The sequence below is a fragment of the Tamandua tetradactyla genome, chromosome 8, assembly GCF_023851605.1.
Source record: "Tamandua tetradactyla isolate mTamTet1 chromosome 8, mTamTet1.pri, whole genome shotgun sequence".
Classification (NCBI taxonomy): Eukaryota; Metazoa; Chordata; class Mammalia; order Pilosa; family Myrmecophagidae; genus Tamandua; species Tamandua tetradactyla.
Genome location: NC_135334.1, coordinates 124,143,691 through 124,154,326, shown reverse-complemented (window position 1 = coordinate 124,154,326; position 10,636 = coordinate 124,143,691). Strand labels below are relative to the sequence as shown.

The 10,636-nt window shown below is 57.0% G+C and overlaps 1 protein-coding gene across 1 annotated transcript; it reads left to right on the top strand.

Moving 5' to 3' along the window:
* The first annotated feature begins 1,414 nt into the window (after positions 1 to 1,414).
* RAPSN (receptor associated protein of the synapse) lies at positions 1,415 to 9,860 on the top strand. The gene is made up of 8 exons (XM_077112302.1): positions 1,415 to 1,703; positions 1,937 to 2,275; positions 7,168 to 7,326; positions 7,629 to 7,727; positions 7,801 to 7,923; positions 8,396 to 8,449; positions 9,247 to 9,446; positions 9,627 to 9,860. Exons 1-8 carry the CDS (start codon positions 1,512 to 1,514, stop codon positions 9,697 to 9,699), a joined length of 1,239 nt encoding a protein of 412 aa, XP_076968417.1. The 5' UTR covers positions 1,415 to 1,511; the 3' UTR covers positions 9,700 to 9,860.
* The last annotated feature ends 776 nt before the right edge of the window (positions 9,861 to 10,636 follow it).

Below are 10,636 nucleotides of genomic sequence, written 5' to 3'. Positions count from 1 at the left end.
ACTGGGGGTGTGGCAGGGCGGGGGGGGGGGACCAGGCATGTGAGGCCTCCGGGGTTGGGGTGAGCTGGAAGGTCCTCGAAAAGCTGAACGTGGAGTTACCATGCGAGCCAGCAGTTCTACCCCCGGTCCACACACCCGAGAGCAGTGGAACCTGTGTCCACACACAAGCTTGGAAATGAAGGCTTATGGTGACACTATTCATAATAGCAAAAAAGGGGAACAACCCACATGCTCATCAACTGGGGGACAGAGAACTAAAACGCCGCACAGCTGCACAGTGGAACACCGAGAATACAAAGGAGCGCCCTGCTGGCGCCTGCTACCAAGTGCAGGAACCTTGAAACACTGATGCACGAAGCCAGGCACGAAAGGTGACGCATCATATGGTTCCGTCTTTATGAAACGTCCTGAATAGGCAAATCTAGAGACGGAAACTGGGTTAGAGGCGGTCGGGACTCGGGGAGGGGGCAGGACCTGGCTGCCCATGGGTATGGGGCTTGTCTTCCGGGTGTGGGAATGTTCCGGAGTTAGTGATGACTGAAGCCCCCTATGTGCTTTATACCATAAACCACTGAACTGTGCACTTTGGAAGGGTGAATTTTATAATATTGCAATAAAGTTGCTGTTAAAAAAAACAAAGGCCCTGGTCTGGATCCAATATTTCACACGTCTGCTCCCTATCCTGCCCTTCTCCAGAGTGGCTGGCAGTAAAGCTCATTTTTGGCTGGGACCTCCTTTAAATCTGTCAGAGCCAGCCTTTTCTGGTGTTTTAGTTGCTGGTCCACACATGTGCTTCCTGAGCCCTGCTGTCCTGCTGTCCTGCTGTCCTGGGCCTTGGCAACCAGTAACTCAGTTCTAGTAACAACCAGGCAGTTCACTGTCTGCAGTTCATGGAAGGGGAACAGGCCACTCGACGGAGTCACACGGCTGGTACAGGGCAGCACCCTGGGGTCCCAGCCTTAAGCCTGGCGGCGCTGCCTTGCACCCCGGGGAGCCAGGGGTTCCTGTGATCATCCTCATTTTCACAGGTGCGTTCGGAGGGTACCTGGCGACCCCAGGCCCAGGGACGAGGGGTTGGAGCTGGCGCAGGGGCTTGTGCACCGATGAATGGCTGTGGGCCCCAGGGGATCACAGGGGCAAAGCCAGCCCCCAGGGTGCCCGTGTGTGGGGGGCAGTGCAACGCAGGAGAGGCCGGCTGGGCCCAGCGCCCCCCCCCCACGCACCCACCCCGGGGGGGCAGCTCCTTGGCGAGACTGCAGGGGCTGCCCACAGGGTGCCCAGGATGGGGTGCCCTACCCCGGGGGCCGGCTGCCCGCCCCGGGCTGACCTTGCGGCTGACATTCCTCGGTGGCCACGTGGCCCCAACTGGCAGGGACAGCTGCAGCCAGGCCCCGGCGGCTTTGTTCCCTCCAGGCCCTGCTGGGCTCCGGGGCTCAGTGCGCGGCGGGTCGGGGCCATGAGCGCCTAAGGAGCCGGCAGGGCCTCTTCCTCGCGGGCGCGGGCTCGGGACCATGGGGCAGGACCAGACCAAGCAGCAGATCGAGAAGGGGCTGCAGCTGTACCAGTCCAACCAGACCGAGAAGGCCCTGCGCGTGTGGCTGAGGGTGCTGGAGAAGACGCGGGAGCCCGCGGGCCGCTTCCGCGTGCTGGGCTGCCTGGTCACCGCGCACTCGGAGATGGGCCGCTTCAGGGAGATGCTGAAGGTGGGGGCGGCCGCCGGTTGCAAGGCCCCGGTCCGGCCCGACCCGGCCCACCTCCCCAGCCCTCGGGCTCTGCGGCCTCCCGGGCGGGCGGCCAGGACCCGGGCTCGGGGGACCCCCTCTGGGGTCGGGGTGCCCGGGCCTCGGCCTTCGTGGCGGGCGGGGCGCGCAAGCCCGCGGGGCGGAGGCGGGGGCCGCCCGAGGCCGGGGTCCCCGCTGACGGTCCCCGCGGGCAGTTTGCCGTGGCGCAGGTGGACACCGCGCGGGAGCTGGCGGACGCCGACTTCCTCCTGGAGAGCTACCTGAACCTGGCGCGCAGCAACGAGAAGCTGTGCGAGTTCCGCAAGACCATCTCCTACTGCAAGACGTGCCTCGGCCTACCGGGCACCGGAGCGGGCGCGCAGCTCGGCGGCCAGGTCAGCCTGAGCATGGGCAACGCCTTCCTGGGCCTCAGCCGCTTCCAGAAGGCGCTGGAGAGCTTCGAGAAGGCTCTGCGCTCCGCCCACAACAACGACGACGCCATGCTGGAGTGCCGCGTCTGCTGCAGCCTGGGCAGCTTCTACGCCCAGGTCAAGGTGGGCCGGCGGGGCGCGCGAGGGGGGCCCGGTCCCCGCACCACGGCCCACCCCCTCGCGCGGGCAGTGTCGGGCTAGGGCGCGGGAACAGGCCCACCCGGCGAGGAGGGGCGGGCAGGGGCAGACCTCCTGGCGCCTCGGCTCCCTTCCTGGGAGGGCTGGCGGTGCACCGCACACGTTTGCTGTGTGATCTCGGGCGAGTCGCCTCCCCTCTCTGGATCTTGGGGGTTTCGTCTATAAATGAGCAAAGGGCCCACCTACAGCAGGGTCGTAAGGATCCATGCGTCTTGGATCGTGTGGGCAGCTTGCGGCCCCGCTGGCCTGGGCGTGGCAGGGACCAGCCCTGTGAAGTGTCCCCCCAACCCTCGCGTCACATCTGTTCCCCGGCGGCAGGAGGCAGCGGCTGTGGGAGACGCGGTCTGCCCGCGCGGCAGAACGCGAAGCAGAGGAAGGGGTAGCCCGTGGGGCGTTGGGACGGCCTCAGTGGGGTGGTGTTTGATGACTCGAAGGAGACGAGGGGGCGAGCCAGGCAGAAAAGGGGGGACAGTTGGAGCAGGGGTCCCGGCGAGCAGCCTTGGTCTGCGGCAGGAGGGCATGGGGGTGGGGGGCCAGGGGCCAGAGGGGGGCGTCAGCCTGGGAGCCGGCGAGCTCCTGCTGCAGCCTCTCAAAGTGAGCCAAGGTTCCCCCCGCTGGGCCCCCCGGGGTAAAGCTGGCGCCCAGTAGGTGCTTTATGGACTCGGGTCACGGACACTGAGCGCCTTTATGCTGATGGGTGAGAGCTGGGTTTGGGGACCTGAAGCCACTGCTCCGGCCGCGGGGATGTCGTTTTCAGCAGCTGGAGTGTGGGGGAGCCAGCAAGTGACCTGAGGCAGGACTGAAGAAGGATGCCGGCTCTGGCTATGGGTGTTTAACGTTTATTATGAAAAAAAAATTTAACCAGGCAGGAAAGTAGGGAGACTAATACAATGAATCCCCTATACCCATCACCTAGATTCAACTGTAATCAATATTTTGCCATATTTACCTGTTTTCAATTGAAGCATTATAATATAAAAGTACAGACATTGTGATATTTCACCCTTCAGTAGTTTAGTGTGCATCTTGAAAGAAGGGTATTTTCTTATATAAGGACTTTTTTTATATAACCACAATACTATTATCACACAGACACTGAAATTAACAATAACCTCTGAACATGTAATATTCCCATCGATACTCAGATTTCTCTACTTACCCTGAAAATAAGCCTTTGCTCTCAGCTTTTTGAATTGGGACACAAACAGCAGCCATACGTGGCCATGGCTGTGTCTGTTAAAGCCATGACAAGTTCTACCCTCTCCTTTATTTTCCATGATTTATTGAAGAAACCAGATTGAGTGCCCTGTGTCTCATTGGAGCACTGCTTCCCAGAGTCAGGTAATTCCTTCCTTTCTCTCCTCCCTATGAACTGGAAATGAGATACTGGCTACATTGTCTAAAAGGCTACATCTTCTTGGTAAGAATACCATTATAGGTGAAGCTGCCGCCTTCGCACTGCATCATACCAGAATAGTTCAGGGGTGACAACGGGGTCCCTCCGCTCTGGTTTGCCTTTTCCCTTCGATGATCAGTGGGTAAACTGTGTGCTGGCACCCTGAGAAAGTCAGTTCTGCGTAACTTTCCCCCCTAGTGGTTTTAGCTCCACAGGTGTTTATGCCTCACATCAGTACTTCATTCCAGCTCTGAAAAACAGAGACTTCCAGGTTCTGTCATTCCTTCTCCGTCCATCAGCTGGGACTTTCCTCCCGGAGGCCCTCTCCCACTTCGGTTGTGGCGACTGGTTACTTAGGAATGCAGTGCCTAGAGGAAAAGCAGAATAAATGCTTTTTTCCATTCCTTTACCACTTTTCACCATAAGGAGTTGGTATAGTAGCTGTCTCCAGTGTTCACAGTCATTTGTTTTGCTTTCTCTTCTTGGAGTATCGCTGTGGGATCATGGGTTTTTTTAAAAAAATATTCTGTATTCTTCAATCATTTACCACCATCATTCTTTTTAATGCTCACATCTGCCCTAGCTTTAGCTAACAGAGTACCTTCAGTATGGCTCCTGGGTCCTTTCCACAACATTCCATTTGGCCTTTGAAGTTTCCTTGTTTTCTGACACAATAAGCTGTCTCAGGCTCATTCTGTAGAGTCCCTGGAATCAGCCATTTCTCCAAGGAGTCCAGGTACTTTTTTTTTGATGTAATTTTATTGAGATAAATTCACACATATTTAAACCATCCAAAGTATATGTTCTAGTTTGCTAGCTGCAGGAATGCAACACACCAGAGACAGATTGGCTTTTAATAAAAGGGGATTTATTTTGTTGGTTCTTCAGAGGAAAGGCAGCTAACTTTCCACCGAGGCTCTTTCTTACGTGGAAGGCACAGGATGGTCTCTGCTGGTCTTCTCTCCAGGCCCCTGGGTTTCAACAACTTTCCCCGGGGTGACTTCTTTCTGCATCTCCAAAGGCCTGGGCTGAACTGCAAGTGCTGAGATGAGGAATACCAAGCTGCTTAGCTGTGCTATGTTGCGCTCTCTCATTTAAGCACCAACCAATTAAGTCAAACGTCACTCATTGCAGCAGACACGCCTCCTAGCTGACTGCAGATGTAATTGGCAACAGATGAGATTCAGGTACCATTGGCTTATGTCCACAGCAACAAAACTAGGTATGCTCACCTGGCCAAGTTGACAACTGAATCTAACTAACGTAGTATACAATCACTGGTTCATGGTATCATCACATAATTGTGCGTACAACCCATGATCAAATTTAGAACATTTTCATTACTCCAGAAAAGCAATAAAAATAAAAATGAAAACCTAATCTTCCCGTACTCCGTACAGTCCAGGTCCTTTTAGCAGGAATGGTATGTAGAGGCCAAGATGTGGGCTCTTGTGGTACTCAATGCTACTGAGCTGTCTTTGCTCTGAAATTGTTTCAGTTGCCAGAGCAACTCAAGTTGATACTGATATTCCCAAGGCAGAGTTAACATGGTGGGATTTTAAATTTGATCCTCTTTCCTTTTAGTCTGAAACTCTTGGTTTCTAACAACATATTAAATATTTGCTTTATCCTACAAAGTACATAAAATAGTTTCAAGAGTCAAACAATATTATTCTTAAAAAAAAAAGGAATGAAGTTTTGAGTCCTTTGACAATTTCTACACAGTTCTTTTCATCCTTTCTTATAAATATATCCTCATACTGATACATCATCCAAGTACTGTGCTCTAAAGTAACTTGAAATCATTATTTTCTCTGTGTTTTTATTACTATGAAATATAGTTAGGGTCATTTCTTTCCATTTTAGGTATTATTTTTTTTCCTATTAACATTTTCATGTTCAAACTATACCATATCTACAAAACAGCAATAAATTGCAAAGTACATTGTAACAAGTAGTTATAGAACAGATTTCAGAGTTTGGTATGGGTTATAGTTCCACAATTTCAGGTTTTTCCTTCTTGCTGCTCCAAGATACTGGGGGTTGAAAGAAATATCAATAGAATGATTCAACAATCAGACTCATTTGTTAAACCTGACCTTTTCTGTTATAAGTTCTCCTTCTCCTTTGATCCTTCTCCCACTCTTTAGGGTATTTGGGCTCTGCCCTTTCCAACGTCTTCATATTGGAAGGGGCTGTTGATAATATGGGATGGGACTAGTTGATGTTCTTGGAGAGGCTGAGGTATTGTATTTTTTTAATTTTATTTTTTTGATCTGTAAAGCATTTACATGGATTTAAATTTAAAAGTACATAATAGGAGCAGGTTTTTGTTGGGAGTACCGAGAGTTCTCCTTGGGTCATATTAATTCGTTTGCTGCTGAGTGAAAGAACAAATAGGTCCCTATAAAACAGGATTACTCAGCAGGCAGAAGAGAGGGCCATTCGCAAGGAGGAAGGGACAGTGCTTTGGTGAGGACCTCCCTCATGCTCCCTTCTTCTAGGTATTTGGGACTTGGCTGGGGAGTTTGCTGGAGGATCAGTGAGCCCAGGCAGGGGGACAGGGCACCTGGGGCCAGCAGGGAAGGAGTGGGGGATTTCCGGTGGGCATCAGCCAAGGCGGCAGTTCCTCGGGCTCTTTGTTGTCGTCTCAAGACCTGTGCGCCTCCCGTTTTTCTCAGCTGTGTGCCTGAGCAGTGTCTACTGTCTCCCCCGTCAGAACTAAGGCACAGAGTTAGCATTTCCAAAACTGATGGCTTACTGCCCCGGATGCGATTCACATCTTCACATCTGAAAAGAATGGGCTGGGTTCATCCTTGACTTTGTCTCTGTGCACTTCTTCTCTCTGACGTTTTTAAAGCCTCCAGGGTTTTGTTTCGCTTTTATAGTGCAGTTTTACTGAGATATATTCATACACCCCCAGGGTCAGCAAAGGGGGGCGGTGTGTGAAATCCAACCCAGCCCTCCTTTCTGCAGGCCTCTGAGCTAAAAATAGTTTCTACAAATGACTACTTGCAATTAATTTGATAATGGGGAAAAGTAACTTTGAAACTCAAGCTACATGATATGCCCTCCAAATTTTTTTCATTATTCTCATTGGAAAATCTGTATACCAAAAATAATTGTACTTTATTATTACTCTGTTTTAACTTTCATGAAGAAAAATGTTATGAAAACAAGAACAAACGAACAGAACAGTGAAATGGGGCTGTGGCTGGAGGGAGGATGAGGTCAAGGGAAGGTTTTTGGTTTTTATTTATTTTCTTTTAATGGGGCGGAAAGTGCCTCTGATGGGAAGGCTTGAGGAGGAGAGCTCCCTGACACAGGTGCGCTGGGGCGGGGCAGGGTGGTCTGGGTGGGGGTGACGCTGGGGCCCTGCACTCAGTGGGCCTGCACCCACCCCCCACCCCGCGCTCCGCAGGACTTCGAGAAGGCCCTGTTCTTTCCCTGCAAGGCCGCCGAGCTGGTCAGCGACTACGGCCGCGGCTGGAGCCTCAAGTACCGAGCCATGAGCCAGTACCACATGGCAGTGGCCTACCGCCTGCTGGGCCGTCTGGGCAGTGCCATGGAGTGCTGTGAGGTGGGCGGCGGGGGCGTGCGGGCTTCCCCCACCCGCACCCCAATCCCCGTCCGGGTCGGCCCCGGGGCGCCCCCGGCCCAGCCCCTGCGCTGCTGGCCCCCCCACGCACCCGGCCAGGGGAGCAGGACGGAGCCGGTCCCCGCAGTCCCCTGCCCCGGCGCTCGTCGCAGCCTCGCTGCCTCCTGGCCGGGGCCCCTCCCCCCGCCTCTCCTTAGCCTCAGTTTCCCCGGTCAAAGGCCAGCAGCCCCCTTGCTGGGCAGGCCGGGTGGGGACGGCTGAGCAGCCAGGCCGCTGGGTTGCAGGAGTCCATGAAGATCGCGCTGCAGTACGGGGACCGGCCGCTGCAGGCGCTGTGCCTGCTCTGCTTCGCTGACATCCACCGGAGCCGCGGGGCCCTGGAGGTGAGGCCGCGGGGTCGGGGGGGGCGGGTCGGGGGGCCCGGGCCGGCCTGACACCGCCCTCCGCCGCCCGCAGACGGCCTTTCCCAGGTACGACTCCGCCATGAGCATCATGACCGAGATCGGGAACCGCCTGGGGCAGGTGCAGGTGCTGCTGGGCGTGGCCAAGTGCTGGGTGGCCAGGAAGGCGCCGGACCAGGTGAGGCGACCGGGCCGGCGCCCCCGGAGTCCCCCACGCCCCCGGAGCCCCCGCGGCCCCCGTGCCCCCGCAGGTCAGCCACAGTCCACCCGCAGGCCCCTTCAACCACTCTAACGTCAGCCTCACCCGCTCCCAGGTGAGGAAACTGAGGCTTGGAGAGGCCACTGACCTGCCGGGGCACCCACGGCCGGGAAAGGGGCAGAGCTGGGGTGTGAACCCAGAATTCTTGGGCCACCTCGCCACATCTCCCCCTGACCTCACAGCCCCCGGCCACGCGGGAATATTCTCCCCACTTTATATCTGGGTAAACTGAGGCAAGAGGTTGACTTGCCTAGCGCCGGGCTTGTGAATGGGCCCGGCCTCCTGCTGCGCCTCCGGGCGGGGCTGCCCGGGGGCTCGTCCGGCCCCTGTCCTAGCGCCCCCGCCTCAGCCAGCACTGCGCGCTCAGCCCCGGCCTGCACTCCCCTTCCAGGCCCTGGACACCATCGAGAGAGCCCAGGACCTGGCCGAGGAGGTGGGCAACAAGGTGAGAGCTGGTCTTTCTCCTGGGTCAGGAGTCACGGGCCTCGTGCCTGAGCTGGTGCGCCCTGAGCTGCTCTGGCCGGTATCCGCTGAGCCCGGCCCTTTGCCCCGCTGAGAGCTGCCCCCAGCCACCGGCCCGCTGCTTCCCTCCCGCCCGGGGCCATTTCTGGGGCAGGGCACGCGCTTCATAGCTCAGAGGCTTCTAGAAATTCATTAACCGCCAGTAGCCGCCGCGGCTGGAGCCAGGCTTGCAGGAAGCTGTGACAGGTGTCCGCCTCGGAACTCACTGCCTCTCTGCGCGGGGCGCGTTACCCCGCGAGGAAACTGAGGCTCATAGGGTCGCCGATGGCCCGGCACCTGCAGGCTGACCTGCCCCCGAGCCCGCGGGCCTCCACAGACCTGGGCCCTCTCCAGGACGTTTAAGAATCCAGGCCCCAGACCTTAGCGGGTCTTTAAAGATGAGCTCGGTGCTTCTTAAGGCCCTAGGGGTGCGCAGGCGTTTCCCCGGGGCCAGGTGCCCTGTCCGGCGAGAGCACCGCGGGCCCTGCCTGGGGCTGGGCAGCACCTAGGCCTGCTCAGCCGAGCCGCGCGCCGCCCCACCCGCTTGGCTCAGGACAGTGAAAGCAGATTATTCTGGGACCCACGCAGCAGCTTTGGTCAACACGATCTTTTAGAAGCAGGGGCTCTCCGGGAGTCCGAGGGCCGAGGACCAGGGTATCGCGGCAGGGGACCCCGGGCCTGGACGGCGGGCGGGGGCGGGAGCGCGGCGGGCGCCGCTGACACGCGTGGGCGCCCACGCAGCTCTGCCAGCTGAAGCTGCACTGCCTGAGCGAGGCCATCTGCCGCGCCAAGGGGCTGCAGCGCGAGCTGCGCACCCACGTCGTGCGCTTCCACGAGTGCGTGGAGGCGGCGGAGCTGTACTGCGGCCTGTGCGGGGAGGCCATCGGCGAGCGCAACGGCCGGCTGCAGGCGCTGCCCTGCGCGCACCTCTTCCACCTCAGGTGGGCCGGGCCAGGGGGAGCGCTTCACCCCGGGCCCCACCGTCCCTGTCCCCTAAGGGGCGCAGCGCGGCCCCTTCGCGGGCCCCAAGTTGAGACGCCCCGCGCCTGAGCTGCCTGCGCGGTGGGGGAGGGCACGGGCAGGGCAGGCGGGCGGGCTGCACTAAGGCCTTTCCTCCCAAGGTGCCTGCAGAGCCACGGGACCCGCAGCTGCCCCAACTGCCGCCGCTCCTCCGTGAAGCCCGGCTTCGTGTGAGCCCCGGGCCTGCCGGAATCCCCCGCGGGTAGGGCCTCCCTGGATGCTGTCTACTCCGGGAAGGCTCCCCGGAACCCATGCTGCTGCCCCTCCAGGGCCCGCCCCTTCTCCCACCTCTTTGTACTTTGCTCTTTATAGAAAAATAAATCGTTTGTACCTGATCCCAGGAATTCAGACCTTCCCTTTCTAGGTCGCAGGGTGGGTGGGAAGGCCGCCTTCCAGGCAAGCTCCCCTGACGCCCGTGTTCCCGCCAGCCTCCAGGGGTCCCTCTGGGAACTTGGGGCACCCAGCGGAGCAAGGGCAGGGACCTGCCGGGAGGAGCTGACATGCAGGGGTAAGGAGGGGGATACACAACCTTAAACCTAATGAACAAGCACCATACGAAGTGTGTTAGAAACTAAGGGTTCTGTGAAAATGAGGGGAGCAGGGTTCCTTTGCCTCCCCTTTATGTGGGACAGGCAGGACAGGAGTGCAGGGATGGCCTGACTTGGGGTGTTGGGACCCAAGCAGGGTGAGGAAACTTCCCAGTGGGGGACGGTCCATGTCGGATGTCAAAGATGAGTAGAAAGAGTGGACATCCACGTGTGTGGGTGTCCTGGCATGGGGCATCAAAACCAAAGTGGGGAGAACACGGATCCGTGCAGGGAGAGAGTGGTGAAGGCAATGAGAAACTGGTTTCTAGAAAGGGTCTGATTAAATGGATGAATATTTTAGGGATAGCAGGAGACAGGTTTCTCACTGTTGAAGAGGGGGTTACAAATATGGAAAAGGAGAAAACCAGAAGGGACCCCGTGATGTTGAATTGGAATTCTAGGTATCACAAATTCATGGATTTCACAATATACAGCTAGATATAGAATATAAATATGGATATACATGTGGGTGTATCTCAAGAGGGCCTGGGAGCAGTGACTTGCCAGTAGCAATGAGCACACCT